At 36.4% G+C, this 15,528-nt stretch overlaps 6 protein-coding genes across 6 annotated transcripts; 4 read left to right on the forward strand and 2 right to left on the reverse strand.

Moving 5' to 3' along the window:
- Positions 1 to 643: 643 nt before the first annotated feature.
- I206_105073 (uncharacterized protein) lies at positions 644 to 1,335 on the reverse strand (the record flags this gene model as incomplete). The annotated part of the gene is made up of 4 exons (XM_070203054.1): positions 644 to 740; positions 875 to 988; positions 1,184 to 1,275; positions 1,333 to 1,335. 4 exons carry the CDS (start codon positions 1,333 to 1,335, stop codon positions 644 to 646), a joined length of 306 nt encoding a protein of 101 aa, XP_070059155.1.
- Positions 1,336 to 1,698: 363 nt separating this feature from the next.
- Positions 1,699 to 3,644, forward strand: I206_105074 (uncharacterized protein; the record flags this gene model as incomplete). The annotated part of the gene is made up of 3 exons (XM_019154377.1): positions 1,699 to 2,263; positions 2,331 to 3,250; positions 3,336 to 3,644. The coding sequence occupies 3 exons, from the start codon at positions 1,699 to 1,701 to the stop codon at positions 3,642 to 3,644; spliced, it is 1,794 nt and encodes a 597-aa protein (XP_019013117.1).
- Positions 3,645 to 3,871: 227 nt separating this feature from the next.
- I206_105075 (uncharacterized protein) lies at positions 3,872 to 6,513 on the reverse strand (the record flags this gene model as incomplete). Its single annotated transcript, XM_070203055.1, has 12 exons — positions 3,872 to 4,302; positions 4,386 to 4,694; positions 4,761 to 4,854; positions 4,938 to 5,030; positions 5,104 to 5,154; positions 5,206 to 5,295; positions 5,361 to 5,408; positions 5,488 to 5,755; positions 5,855 to 6,039; positions 6,135 to 6,198; positions 6,245 to 6,305; positions 6,408 to 6,513. The coding sequence occupies 12 exons, from the start codon at positions 6,511 to 6,513 to the stop codon at positions 3,872 to 3,874; spliced, it is 1,800 nt and encodes a 599-aa protein (XP_070059156.1).
- Positions 6,514 to 6,806: 293 nt separating this feature from the next.
- I206_105076 (uncharacterized protein) lies at positions 6,807 to 8,609 on the forward strand (the record flags this gene model as incomplete). The annotated part of the gene is made up of 7 exons (XM_019154379.1): positions 6,807 to 6,934; positions 7,017 to 7,097; positions 7,151 to 7,234; positions 7,292 to 7,360; positions 7,440 to 7,841; positions 7,929 to 8,418; positions 8,517 to 8,609. 7 exons carry the CDS (start codon positions 6,807 to 6,809, stop codon positions 8,607 to 8,609), a joined length of 1,347 nt encoding a protein of 448 aa, XP_019013119.1.
- A 1,522-nt stretch (positions 8,610 to 10,131) lies between these two features.
- Positions 10,132 to 11,269, forward strand: I206_105077 (uncharacterized protein; the record flags this gene model as incomplete). Its single annotated transcript, XM_070203056.1, has 7 exons — positions 10,132 to 10,270; positions 10,329 to 10,399; positions 10,464 to 10,522; positions 10,584 to 10,657; positions 10,724 to 10,846; positions 10,922 to 11,005; positions 11,067 to 11,269. 7 exons carry the CDS (start codon positions 10,132 to 10,134, stop codon positions 11,267 to 11,269), a joined length of 753 nt encoding a protein of 250 aa, XP_070059157.1.
- Positions 11,270 to 11,976: 707 nt separating this feature from the next.
- I206_105078 (uncharacterized protein) lies at positions 11,977 to 15,495 on the forward strand (the record flags this gene model as incomplete). Its single annotated transcript, XM_019154381.1, has 4 exons — positions 11,977 to 12,221; positions 12,307 to 12,464; positions 12,637 to 13,685; positions 13,777 to 15,495. The coding sequence occupies 4 exons, from the start codon at positions 11,977 to 11,979 to the stop codon at positions 15,493 to 15,495; spliced, it is 3,171 nt and encodes a 1,056-aa protein (XP_019013121.1).
- Positions 15,496 to 15,528: the final 33 nt, after the last annotated feature.

Below are 15,528 nucleotides of genomic sequence, written 5' to 3' on the forward strand. Positions count from 1 at the left end.
TTTCGATGGAATAAGGTACACTTCACCCTTCATGTATTTTTCACGGGCTTGACACAAGCACAATCTTCATCTTTTGAAGTAGAAAGTGTAATAAGCCTTACGACCTCGAAATTATCGACAAGAGATTCAGAACCAATGAAGCAGAGTGACAGGTGTGATTTTCCTGTTGTACCTTTCGAAACAGCCCAAACGATATCGTTTATAATATGCGTACACTGACACAGTTAGGTTTATATCCCAGCACTGTCGGAATTAAAGATGACAATTTCAGATTATTCGAAGAAGAAATGAACTTGTTCCGAGCTTTTGGAAGGAGTTTAATAGAGCTTAGATGAACTGGAAATAAACAATCAAGTATAACATGTGGACTTTTGAGCGGAAATCGTAATGGGTAATTACGCCGTTGTGAATTTGATCGAGAATTATCGATAAAAATCCTAGTACAGTATGTAAACTGATTCATCTTGATATTGCTGATTAGTGTAAGCTATGAGGTCACCATTTCCGAAACGAATATGCGGAAATTTACAATTATGCATTTTTTGTCCGCAATCAACTGAATGATCGGCCCTCTATCTTTTAAAGATGATCTCGTGGCGGTCCGATGGAAACCCTACTATCCCCTATCTGTTACACTACTGATCTACTTGGTGAAAGCTCGTACTATCTTAGCAGCGATGTGAAGGAAGAAAATGGAAGCGATGAAAGAAAGGGATAAAACGATAACGACGAATGGATCACTGTGATAGTAAAGCGATAAATCAGTTTCTTTCCTCCCATATAAATCAATCCATGCGATCAATCATGCTGTTTCTTCTTCAAATTGTTACTGTACAAGTGAAGGATGTAGATGAGAAGGAGGATATCCACTCACACTTTCAAACCTGCTTCTCCTGAATCCGTATAAAGCTTCAACATTGTATTACTTGATCCTCCTGCTCCTGCAGCTCTAGCTGATGATGGACGAGCGGCAGCGGGAGCACGACGTCTATTTTAAACCGATCAAAAACGAAGATAGAAAGTTTGATGAATTCAATTTAAGATGTTTATATTGGATGAAAGTTTCATTGGATTGATATGTATATAAGTGTAAGTGATATTTCGAGAAGCCATATGGAAGAAAAATGTTTATGTATTGTCAGCGAGAAAAACAGCAAGGAGGTTACGAAAGACTTTGACTAACCTTACAGCATTAGCTCCATGAGGTCTAGCAACTGCGAAAGCGGAACTTGATCCTGCTGGGGTGCCGGGGGAAGTGGGTCGTTTAACGTCGGCCTAAAGTTACCAAGGTATCAGTATGCAACAAATACTAAAGATATCATATTAGCTCACCATCCTATTCGTTTCGTGACGTTAAGTATTTGGAAGTTTTGTAGTGTATATAGTAGTATTCGTTCGAGGTGTTGAGGTTATTTGAATGCATGATTGTAGGTGGTTCCACGATGTTGTTCGAATAGATGAAGCAGGTTGAACAAGGTACCGGAATGGGGAATATCTAAATTAGTATCCCATTTAAAATGCATTTAAACCTCCACTCTTCACGTCGATCACTTCGAGTTCATCTCCAAAAAAAAGTTCAACAACATCAATGATTTTTAGTGATTCTATGAGTTTGAATTGTATATAGCATCGAGGCATAACTTCCATCAATGGTATTGTGCATATACAGTCTGAGATCTTAGTATTAATCCGTTCGACATGCCTGTTCCGGGTATAATTCCTTCCTCCTTCCTTCCTCCTTTACCTCGAAATCAATATACCCTTTCACCTTTACTTCCACCTGATATTCTAGCGCGAATATCGATACTGAAAGAGCTGTACTTGCCCCCTATACATGGTGGATTCACTTCAGCAGATGTATTTGACAATGACGAGGACTTCACTTCCGAGAAGAAAGTAGTAAGGACGAAAAAGAGAGAAAGGAGATTTTCTGCTGGATTAGTTGAAACTATGGATAATATAGGTCTGGGTTTAGATGTTTCTCTCGATCAAGCAAATGGACTTGAAGTATTAGATGAGGAAGAAAGCTCTGAAATAAGTGATGAAGGCGAAGGTACAGATTCTGATGAAGAAGAGGAAGAAGATTCTCAAGAACACCTTGATCCATTTGAAAGAGAATGGTCTGAAAAATGGTTAGGAGGTATAATACGACGATCTCAAAATTGGCTTGAAGAAAATGAAACTCCATTAGATGATGTAAAAGATGTTGAAATCATTCTGAGAGATGCTACAGCCGTCTTGGCTATGATGGCTGGTACAAGTGGTATGTTTCTTCTATTGTTGACATAATCTTATTGTCTTTGCTTATGAGTAATTGTTCTGTCTTATAGCGGCGGGATCACTCACTCGACATTTGGTATTTCCTCTTTTACCTTCACTAGCTCCAGCATTATCCAAACAATCACGTGCAATTCCAAACCCAGCTTTATCTCCCGAAACAAATACATTTTTAGCTTCATTATCAACTTCACCTACTTCACCTAAAGATAATTTTCATTCTCATTTCCGACGTTCATCAAATACAACAATTTCTTCCTCACCCACAAATACGACTAAAACAAATCAAAAGATTAAGAAAAGAAAAGAAAAAAAAGCAATTTTACCTATTTTATTACATGATGCACCTATGGGAGATCATTTATCAGTAGGTGTACAAACTTGGGGATCAGCAATATTATTAGGTAGAAAATTAGCATTAAATCCTGAAGAATTTGGTTTATTTCCTTTAAATAATAATAATAAAAATATGAGAATTTTAGAACTTGGTGCAGGAACAGGATTATTATCAATTTTATGTAAAAAATTACTTGATTTAAAATCAATTAATGAAGAAAAAGAAAAAACAAGTAAACATTTAATTATAGCTACTGATTTTTTAAAAAGTGTTTTAGATAATTTAAAAATTTGTATTGATTTAAATTTTCCAAATAATCCTTTAATTCTTGAAAACGAAAATGAAAATGAAATTGAAAATAAAGAAAAAAATATAAAAGAAGGTATACATATTTGTAAACTTGATTGGACAACTTTTCCAAATTTTATGGAATCTAATGAAATAAACGAAATGAATGAAACAAATTCAGAAGAAGAAGAAGAAGAATTAAAACCATTTTTAAATAATAATGAAGGATTTGACTTAATTTTAGCAAGTGATTGTGTATATGATGAGACTCATGCTAAATTATTAAGAAAAGTTGTTTCTTGGACATTAAAATTACCTGATAAAAATGGGAATAATGGTGGAACTTTTGTAAGTTGTGTAAAGTATAATATCATTTTCCGTCCAAAAAACAAAAAAAAAAGAAATACTTATGTTTTGCACTTTTTTTTTTTAGCATATTTTATCACCACTTAGACCGACTTTTGCACCTGAATTAGAATCTATTGATAAAAATTTTCCAAATCTTTCTACATATTTACCATTAAAACAACGTCAAGATAATTTAAATAACAATTTAAGTAAATTACCTGAATCAGAAAAAGAAGAAAAAGATGAAGAATTAAAAGGTGAAGGTTTAGGTTTAAATAAAGGTTTTAAAATTGGTGTTAAAGGAAATGGTAAAAAGAGTGTAAAAGGAAGAAAAGGTGAAGGTAGAGTTGATGAAGTTGGTGGTTATTGGTGGTGGGAAGTAGGATGGGGATGATTTTGAGATGATGTTTATTTATTTATATTTATTTGATTGGATAAATAAAAAAAAAAAAATAGATAATAGAATTGAATTGCGATTTGACCGGAGAATATTCCGTACAGAAAACCATCATTATGAAAATGACGCAAAATATATATAGTTGATTTTTATATCAAATGCATTTGTATAATAATTAATCTCATTTGATAATTTTTAACAATTTTGGTTGGTTGGCAAGGTAATTACAACAAAACAAATTCATCTTCTAATACACCTTTTTCTCTTATTTTCCAATGATTCCATTGTATTTCAATCATTTCTTTTGTAATTACAATTTCTAAATTTTTCCATTCTTCACTAATTTCATGTTCATGTTCATATTTAATTTCTTTTAATTTTCGATTTTCTTCAATATCATTTTCTTCATTTTCTTCATCATTATTATCATTATGATTTATTGACAAAATAGTATTTTTGTTTCTTTTTGTATCATTTCTTTCAATTTCATTTTCATCTTGTATTATAATTTTTCTTCGATTTATTAAAAAACCTAATTCACAAAGTGTAAAAGCTACATCATCAATTCTTAAATGACATGATTTTGAAATTTCTTCTAATGTAATTGAAATAGTATATTGACCTTTATAATTTATTATTGGAATTTTTTTATACTCTAAATCAAAAATGTCAATTAACATATTTACATTGAATCCGAGGGAAAAAAAAATTAAAATCAAAAAAATTTAAAAAACATACCAGAATTACCAACTTTTATTCTTGTTTCTTCTTTTGTATATTGATTATGATCAGAAATAGATGATATAGATTTTCTAATTCTTAATACTCTACCTTCTTCTCCATTAATTGAAGTTTTAGGTTTTATAGGTGATTTAATTTTTTGATTTGATTCATTAATTTCTTTAAAAGGTATTGATTCTGATAATAAAGATTTAAAAAATCTTAAAATTACTGAAACCCAATATGCAGTATATCCTTTTAAACCTAAATCAGATAATGGTCTTTCTGGAGTTCCTGGTGACTTTGAATATCGAGTCAAATAATAACCTAATAATCACCGTCGTTATCAATAAATTCATTAATACAATTTATCTTTTTTTTTATTTCACTCACTAAATTCGATAAGTAATTTTCCGAAACCTCTATTTTGAAATGGAGGGAAAGTTACTATACATGCCAAATTGAAATCATCATATGATAATTTTTCCTGCATGATCATCAAATATCAGGAATTCGAAACTTTTATAGCACAGCATTACAGCACTGAAAATTAGAATTCTTTCATCTTACCTTTGAGAAAAAAGCCATAACTTGATCTCTTTTGCTTGTTGCCGCATCGCATAATACGTAAAATAAGAAATTTTCAACGTGGAAAAAAACAGACTATATACTGTAGGTTAGTCTAATTTATCCCCAACGCATTGCAATATTTCCTAGAGGATCAGGTTGAACTCACCTTGTGATCTATAAAAAGTTTCCCAAATAAAGATAAATTCTGACAATATAGCTGCAGCATACAATGTTAGCACGAATCTTACGTTAGTACTTCGTAGCTTACAGTGTTTTTTGCTCCGTCCACTTCCCAAATAGTATAGCTGCCTCGTTGATAGACTTTCCTGCCCGGAGGCTGTAGCATCGAGCAAGATGACTATGAAAGAATTCTGGAATTCAGCATGACCATACGTCAATCATGACACTGTTGAGCCAACTCACAGTATGCCTATCCCATCCGGCTCTCGTCTTCATATACTTGAAACAAAGCTATGTTAAGCCACGATCGATTAGCTTGTCAGTCGTTACAGAACATAAGAGATCTTTATAAGGGTAGGACATTACTAACATCACAAGCCCATAATCTACCTCTTGCACCTTCTCCGCCTTTTCCAACTCCAGAATACATCTCATTGACAGTTCTACCATGTTTCAGATTCGGACGATGGGATTGATCAATACCTGATATAGTCGGATCATCTTTATTAGATGTGAATGAAGAGTTGTGCGTTAATTTACGTTTTTTGGATGAAGAGGATTCAGGTTGAGGAGTATGTGGATTTTGGGTATGAGATTGCGAAGAATCGTTCAAAGGAAGAGGATATGGAGAGTAATACCTTGATGAAATAAAACTTGAATTTAGCTAATAGCCAGATATTGAAACATCTGACTCATGAACAAGATGTAGTGCTTTAAAGATTTAGGTCAAGGCTCACCAAGTTTTGATCAAATATTCACCAAATCTAACATCTTCAAAATTCCTTACACGAGTCATAGCTGCATGTTCTCTTTCAGGTGTTGAAGCATTACTTCTTGGAGAATCTTCCGCACGTTTCGTACGATCCAATTGAGTCGAATGACCCGTTTCATCTTCAAGATTTACTTTTGAGGGCGTATCAACCTATATCAATTTATCAATGGTATCCAAATCAATGTCGGTTGATTTTCGAAACAGAATGTGACAATTCAAATAGCAAGGAGAGACAATGAACATACTTGAGATGATTGAGAGTGGTTCGAAGGACCAGCTTCAGGTTGAGAGACTTCTTCACCTACATCACTATTTTTTCACCCATAGATCTAATCGTTTATCTTGACCAACAAACGAAATATATACTTCTGAAACTCCCGCTTTATTAACTCGAGTGTCGAGGATCGTAGCAATTCCTACATTCATTGAGCTATCATTAGCATGTTTAGTGGAGAACACAAAAGGTTGATCCGTTTGCAATAAGGTTTAGCCCTACATTCAAGCGAGAGGAAGCTTACGAGGTGTATGACCTTCTCTCTTAATTACATATTGTTTACCTGATATTAAAACTCTAATCTGCGATGAGGGAGTAGCATTATCACTATTCGAAAGCCTTATAGGCATTTTTCGTAGCTCAGTCGAGCTGATTTTGACGCTTTGAAGCCTGTCTCAGTGATGTCTTATGTCTGAGAGACGCGTGAATCTACCTTGTAGAGAGATAAAAACGAAAACATTGGTTGAAAGACAAACAAATAAAGATATTAACCACGTGGTGATCCTGATAACGATCGAGTAAAATAGTGGAAATGATGTAATGTCCTGTCAAAAGATACAGTCAACCACAGACAATTCAATTATCAATGACAGATGTAGTATACTTGCAGCAGAATCAGTGAGATTGAAACAATCTTGTCGCTATGTGCGGTAGATATGCGCTAGCTCTGTCCAACGAGGAGCTTTACGATGGTTTGGAAGCACGATTACCTCGTTTATTCGAGAACGGTCGTCCGAGATGGGAAAGGGAACAAGATAATCGAGGTGGAAAGTTAGTTGGCCTGATTCTCGCTGAGCTTTCTTCTCGGCGTATTCACCATCTAACACAGTAGAATTAATAATTGCTCAACTAGCTATAACGTCGCTCCTCGTCAAAGAGCACCTGTGATCAGACGTGATCCCGAAGACGGAGAGAGAGGAATGATTGAAACTATGTAAGCTGTCAGCTGCTCGGAGTTCGAACCAGCTTACAAGGGATATCGAATAGGCAATGGGGATTAGTACCTCACTGGTCGAAACATCCACCAACTGGTCCATTGAATACTATCAATGCTAGATCCGAAGGCTTATTGTAAGTCAGTTAGATGTAGGCATTTATAACACTAAGCTGTTGTATGGAAATTCTTAGGGATGCTTCTTCAGGTGGAATGTGGCATGCTTTAAAAGGATATAAAAGGTGTATAATACCTGCTCAAGGGTAGGTCATATCTTTCAGCTTGATTGGTACCGGTGATAGCATTGACCCTCTCTATTTAAGCTGATTCAATAAGGAATAGGTATTATGAATGGTTGAAAAGACCATCAACAAAAATACCACATTTTACTCGTTTACCTTTAGATAAAAGTACAACAATAGATAATCCTCCTTTATTATTCTTTGCAGGTTTATATGATATTGTAAAGTATATTGAACCTGTTCAAAGTAAATTTATTCCTTCTGAAGATCCAAATGATAAACGTCAAGCATATCCTACTGGAAATCCTATCCCTTTATCAACTTATACAATTTTAACTACAGTACCTTCACCTGATTTAAAATGGTTACATGATAGAATGCCTGTTATTTTATCTGAATGGCAAGATATTTATGATTGGTTAGACCTAGGTGAAGTAAAAGGTTGGATTGAAGGAAAAGATGGTACAGGTAGATTATTAAATAGTACAGAAGGATTAGATTGGTATGTTATCCTTTTTTCTTGAATAATAACCAAATTTTAATTATACATTGATTGGAGAAATTGAACTGATAAAATAGATCTTAATAGTTATCCAGTTCCAACTGAAGTAGGAAAAATAGGTAATAATTCACCAACTTTTATACAACCTGTATCAGAAAGGAAAGACGGTATAAAAAGTTTTTTCTCAAAACAACAACAATCTTCTCCTGGTAAAGTCAAAAAAGAAGAAACCTCACCTATCAGTACGAAAAAGCAACAGCCATCACAGGAAGATGAAAGTTCGTTGATACGAGATGTTAAAAAAGAAGATATGAAAGAAGAAGCTGAAGGTATAAAAAGTAAAATATCGCAGAAAGATGAGGAAAAGGGTTTAGGCGATGATTCGAATGCTCCTAATCCTATTGAGAGTGAGATAAAGCCTGAAGTGAATGATAACATTGGGAAAAGGAAACGCGAAGATGGGGAAGAGAAAAGTCAAGAAGACGATGAGGCGGAAGAAAAGCCTACTTTGAAGAGAGGTACAGGAGGACATCAAACTAAGGTAATAAGAAAGAATGTTGATGAAGGTGATAAAGAGGTGAGTTTTTGATTGATTTCGCAACGCATACGTTCTGCAGGTATGACTGGTGTCACTTGCTTCGTTACTTTAGCTGATATCTCGGTGTCGACAATTAGCAACCTGCTATTACCAATTTCTTTAAATCACCTTCTCAAACAAAAACACAAACGCCTAGCAAAACTGCATCGGGAAGGAAGAAGAAACGATAGGATGATTTGAGTTCTTAATTCTTAGCTTTCGGGTGTTGTTCAGTTGATTTATGCCAATTCAAACACTTTCATGCTGTATCTCATCAATCAATTGCTTCCTGTTGTATGTATATTATTGCATTGCAGTGTAATACTCTCCCATCTTCCGAAGAGAAGAAAATCTTAGCCGAACAAGTAAGAGTAAGATTAAAAGCTGTGCTGATAAAGAGAAAGAAGAACGTTTACTGAATCGGATTAAAAGCTGTCCGGCAAACTAAAGAACGGGAGACCTAAATGAGATTTTCAGGTTCAGGTTCAGGTTCGGTCTTTTGAGAAATACGTATTCCAAAAGAATGATAATTACATGACGAGGCAAATGATGAAACTCGTCATAATATAGAACAATTTGCTTTTAATTCAAATTGTTATTTCCTAGTACTACTACTAATGATGTTCAAATAAAAAACCCCTAAATTATGATATCACATGTTCGTTCTCAATTCACATATCCGAGACATAACTTATCTTGGCGAATTTGCGCGGATCTTTGTAAGGATCTTTTGCCGAATAGGATAGGATTTGGCTTACATCATTCATTATACCAATCAGATTTCACCATAATTAACGGATCAAAATATATTTTTTCAAAACCGTAAAATGAATTTCATCTTCATAAAGATTATCACTTGACTTGTTGAGTCCGTCAAAAAGCTAAAGGTCGAGTTGATATCATAACTTTGATACTAGATGCACAGCTTTGTCATTTTAATGCTCCACTCAAAGAGGCGAAATGATAAAATCACAAGTAAATGACGCCAAAAGGAATCAAGGGTTAATTTTAAACATTCAGGAACCCACCCATTTTTTACGTTTTAGTTTATTTACCCCGCATAAAAAAGTTAAAGATTCCGGTAAGTTACCCTTCATCACCACTATACACTTCATTTCTAATGCTGTTCAACTTATTAAACTCCGAAAAGAACTTACGCATCTCTGCATGCCCAAATACACTAAGAACTTACCCGGATCCAACTCTGAATTTCACTCCCCTTTGATAAATGACATGATCAGGTGTGAGATGAATCAACGTTGTACACAGCATGGAATGAAATGGATTAAACTTGTCATGATCCTGAATCATGGGGATAGGTGATGATCAATTAGAAATCTCGTCAAAGTGATTTAGCCAAGAAAGAAGTGGAAAACAATGTACTATCATCATGTCATCATTCACTAATGTTGACAGGGAGCTTATGCCATCACCGATGAATGGAGGGACCGAGCGGGGATTTGAATTGACTGAGATGCAATCGTAAAGAGCTCAGAACAAGTCAATGCACAGGTCATAGGGTAATGTCTCCGATACCGCTTTGACCTTATTTATCTTTTAAAATATATATATAAATAAATAAATCAATTAATCGATTCCTTCTTTCGTGTTATATTCATTCTCTTTCAAAATATATTTATAGATCCCAAACTCATTATCTAATCATAGTATTATAGACTTTACAACTAATAAATAATTGTTATACTACTCAATATGTTTTCTAAATCATTAGCTATTACACTTTTAACTTATTTAACAGCTATTACAGCTTCACCTGTATCTACCAGACAAAATGGTTTACAAGTTATAAATAATTGTTATCAATCTGGTCAAGTAGCTTTAACTTTTGACGGTAAATTAAATCTCGTTTCTGAATGATAAATAACTGTGCTAATTAAAAATCGTTCTAGATGGACCTTATATTTATGAAAACGATGTTGTTAATAGTTTGAACGGAGGAAGGGGTACATTCTTCCTTAACGTAGGTTACAAGCTTATTGAAGATTTATCAGCTTCATGAGCTGACGTTGTTTCTTTTCTTTTAGGGAAACAATTATGTATGTATTTATGATAAAGTAGATGAGATCAGAGCTCTCTCCGCTCAGTAAGCATTGCTCTTACCTTTATCGGACAGTAAAGAATTCATGCTAACGGATGTCTCTCAGAGGGCATACTTTGGGGTCCCATACTTGGTCTCACCCTGATTTGACCAAACTTAGCGAGGACGAGATTAATCAAGGCGAGTTTCAACCGTACTTCTTCCTGTCAATCTCTCCCCAGCTGACCGTCTTGGCGCACTGAACAGAGCTCGAGAAAGTGGAACAAGCCTTTATCCGAATCCTTGGTCTCAAACCACTCTACTTCAGACCTCCTTATGGTAGTTATAATGATCTTGTTCTGAATGTATTGGCTCAACGAGGGTACAAGAGTGAGTCAGGCATCGTGTTCAATTCAATCACAAGTCAGACTGCAATACTTATGCTAATGACGCCTACTGCTGTAGAGGTGTTTTTATGGTCTGATGATACCGGAGATGCCAGTGGCGAATCCCCCAGCTATTCCGAAGGTGTCCTTGAAAGCGTTGCTAGTGAGTTAAGTCAGATGCGACCACGAAGAAGGTAGCTAGCTAATACATTACGATTGCCTAGACGATTACCCTAAACCTCACCTTGTTCTCGATCACTCTGTCATTCAAACTACCTCGACCGAAGTTCTTCCCAACTCTGTTTGGAAATTACAACAAGCCGGTTATCAATTAGTCGCTGTTGATACTTGTCTTGGCGATGATGGTGAATGGCCATACGAATATGTTGGTGAACCAGGTACTCCCGATGGATCATGGACTTGTTAAGTCAATCATTAAACAAATGGACATTTTGTTTCCCTTAACGAATAATGATTAATGAGGACAATTTATTACGAATTTTGTTTTCCCGCTATAATATCATAACATCTAGGACATTTCCCCATTTTCCAACTCATCAACAATATATAATCCATCTTCGTATATGTTTCCTTAGCATTTCATCGTGTCAATTATAATTAATCAAATTTATGTATCGTATCTTAGTCAAAACAAATCATGCATGTGAATGTATCATATTCTTCCGCTTAAGAAACAAATACCTTTACCCCGCAAAAATCAATCGCGTGGTGAATTTGAGATAAGAAGAACGTGGCGTTTGTAATAGAAGGGGATGACGTTAGGTTGATTAGATATCTACAAAAGTTGATCGGTCGCACGGACCTGATTGTGTAATGATGGTTGTCAAGGAAAAGATACAAATAATACGACGCTTGGATCATAAAATCATGATGTGTGTCAATTCACTCTTTCCCTCTTACACTACTGGATCATGATGAATGATATATATTTGAATAAAGGGGAAGAAGACGTTTCATCATAAGTTAGAAAGATTGAGAAACAAAACGTACATACCCTCAAATAATTAGATCAACTTGCGAAGCGACACATTTACTTTCTTTCCTTATAACTTGTTAGAAACAAATCAAATTTTCAATCTGTTTCACTGATTTGATGTGAAACAATACGATAGGATGTCACCACCTAAACTACTATTTCGATCACCCACTCCATCGCCTGATGTCGGTACGGAAGTCGAAGGAAAAACGATACTTGATGAAGAAGGAATATCAAAATCAGTTTGTCCGAACAGTCCAGGACTAGTGTGGAAGAAAAAGGAAATTCTAGAAAGCAGCGGTCATGGTATTGGAGGAAGTAGGAAAATGGGTGTTGGAAAAGGTAAAGCTGGATGGCAAGATTTACCTGTTAATATCTTACAGTAAGTTTATAACCTGATCCTCAAGTTATGGCTCTGATTGTGGTAATCTTCAATTCACGCGACTGAGCTGACGTTGTGTTGGAAGTCTGATCCTTTCTCACGCCAGCAATCATGAGTTACCGCCGAATTGCCTAAATATAGCTTGGAATGGTAGACCTAGAAGTCAGGAAATTATACAAGCACTTCAACAGAGAATTGAGTTATGTGAATTGAGGAAAATTTGCTTCAAATGGAAGAATGCTGGTGAGTCTTCCTTAAACATCATTTTTCCTTGATGCACGATCGATATATACCTTTCCCTTCTAGCAAGGAAGGCATACATGATACTATCATTCATGATCTTCCTGAGGTGCCACTTGATGCTGTACCTGCGAGTCATACTATTTACTGACATCGCCTCATACCCCTGGAAAAGTCGACTCGCACCCATTTTGGCCAGCCTTCACACTGCTTCTTGATCCTTCTCGACCTCATTGCTCGACCTTAGACGATATCCACTCAGCATCCCTCATTCCCTCTACACCTTCTTTCCCTACCCTCTTCCATCGTGCCAGATTTACCACACTTCATGTATGCCTCGCATGCCGCTTGAATCATCCCTGTCGAATAGGATTATATCCTGCTGTCAAACGCCGAATAACCTATACTCAGCGTTTGGGTTACGCTCCAACATGCGAAAAGCATTATCTTCATACTTGTTCATCTTGTATGCGAGAATTTGGTATCGAATCTCTTTCCCCAATAGGGAATCAAAGAAGGTGGATCTTAAATACCCCTAGTCCAACTGACGGAGGAGTACCAATTGATAAAGGTCTAATACCCTCAAATAGAGGAGATATAGATGAAGAAGGTCATCGAAGATACAAAGATGTTTTGATCTGTAAAGCTTGCAGATTTATGGCAATTTCAAACGAATTGAGCCGAGCACTCGTTAGTTGTGCGAGGGGAAGTCAAGTCAGAGGTCTCAATGAAGATTGGACAACATCAGAACATATTGTCGAATATATAGAAAGATCAATAGATACAGTACCAATTCAAGTAGAAAGAGCATTAGAAGTGAGATGGCTTGTTGGACATACAAGATATATTGAATTGATAGCAACAGCTCAAGAACTTCAAAATATCGAACAAACTATGAAGATGGAATTCATCACTAATGGAATTGTAGAGAATGAGTATGCTAAGAACTATAGGCTCCAATTGGAATACGAACTTAGAGGCGAAGATTATAAAGAGATAGAAAGCTCTCAAGATAAGATTGAAAAGGTCAACATGTATAACAGCTGGCAACATCAACTTCAAGCTAAGCGTCGTCGACGTGAGAAGACTTCGATGCATCATTTGAGAAGTACTGCACAAGGTCGATGGGTTTTGAATATCATGCCTGACGGATTCGATCACGATGATGAGGAGGAAGAAGAAGAGGAGGTAGAGGAGATAGGAAAGAACGGCTTAAATGGAAAAGTAAGCCAGTCTCAATCCTGTGTCTCCTACTCCTGACGCCGAGTCAGAGTAACGATCTCGATCAGCAAGCTGATATTTCCATAACGGTTAGTGGGAAACCAAACTTCAAGCGGGATGTGTTAATGATTGGCTCAACGATAGAATCCGATTCGGATTCTGGGTCTCCCCTTCCGACGAAGTTGGGCAACATTCCATTTCGAATAGACCAGAAATTCCATCTTTCCACACATCTTTCAGAGATATCAGCCTGAACACCCAACACCCTTTTGCGAAGTACTTTGATATAGATTATGACTCTTCAAATGCTCAAGAAGATTCAGCTGGTCTGATGAATTTAGACCCTCCAATAACCCGAGTTGACCCTTTTCTACCACCTCAAAGACTATTGGAAAGCTTAGATAAATTATACGAGGAGAAATTACGAAGACAACTACATTTCCCTTTGAAAAGGTTGGTGGACAGTATCAAGAATTGGTTTGAAGGTGACGAAGAGCAGGCAGAAAGGTATTGCTCGAGCCTTGCTATCCACAAGATCGTAGAACAATTGAATAGCTGGGAATTATGGACACCAACGAATGTGTTAGAGGAAATGAAGAGATCCGTAAACGGACCATCCCATTCTGAAGGTCCCTCTATGGCCCCAGGTACAGCGGGCCCCCAACATCAACAACAACAAAAGCAAGAAAAACTCCCGTCACCCAAGATCGAACTTGTTCAAGACGAATACAAGTCTCCTACTTTGGCTGATTATGGAATCAGAAAAATCGAGTTTGCTGTTCCCGGTGAAAATGAGTTTTATGAAGCCGGCGAGGTGGCACAACCACAGCTAGCGAAAGAGAAAAATCAATCACCCAATCTGGGTAAAAGGAAGGCGTTGAATGACGGAGCAGATGAGCTATCCATTGCGGATCTTCCAAAGAAGACACGACATTCACCTGCGCATGAGAGATCTGTACCCCTGTCGGTATCTTCTGGTCTTGCAGCCATCACAACTAACACTATGGATCTTGGTGTACAAAGTACAGGCTCGCCAAATTCGCCGGAAGAGATTATCAGAACAGCGACCGACAACCCCAAATCTTCGTCCGCCACTGCAATGAACGAACAATACGTTCCTCCAAAAGCTGTACACACTAATCCAATCTTCGATTCAGCCTCGCCTAGCGTTTATTCCTCAACAGCCGATGGTACATTGATCCCCGAGGAAGAAGATGCCGACGATGCCTTATTTGAGCGTTCCGAAACAGAAGCAAGTAGTCACGATACCCTCGGTACAATGCCTATTACTCCTGAGACAGAAGGAGATTGGACTGACATTTCGAACGATTATGAAGTTGATGATGAGGTTCCAAATTCAGGTGGCTCAAAGATCATAGGTCACCAACAAGAAGAGGTAATAACCATTTTAGCTTCTGCTACTGGGCCTAAACCTTTTGTTCCGGAAACTTATTCTGCTATTTCGAGTTCAGATGATTCATATGTGACAGCTGAATTTGAAGAGGAAGAGAGTGTAGAAGGTGAATCTGATTTCAAAGAAAAAGGTATTAAAGCTATGGATTTACTTAAAGAATGGATACTAAACGATAAATCATATATTCCTTTTTTACCTATTTCACCTAATGGAAAAAAATGGACTTTTGGCAAAGATACTGAAAAGATCATTATGGATTTATGGTATGATCAAAGAGAAATTTTAAGAAGATGTAATTGTAAAATATGTGAAAGGGGACGAATTTCAAGATATGGAAATGGATATGATCAACCGATTAGAGGATGGTTACAAAAAACTTTTGGTAATTTTGGTAATTGATAAAAGCCTGTAACACCATTCAGATCTAAGCAG

Source organism: Kwoniella pini, chromosome 6, assembly GCF_000512605.2.
Source record: "Kwoniella pini CBS 10737 chromosome 6, complete sequence".
Classification (NCBI taxonomy): domain Eukaryota; kingdom Fungi; phylum Basidiomycota; class Tremellomycetes; order Tremellales; family Cryptococcaceae; genus Kwoniella; species Kwoniella pini.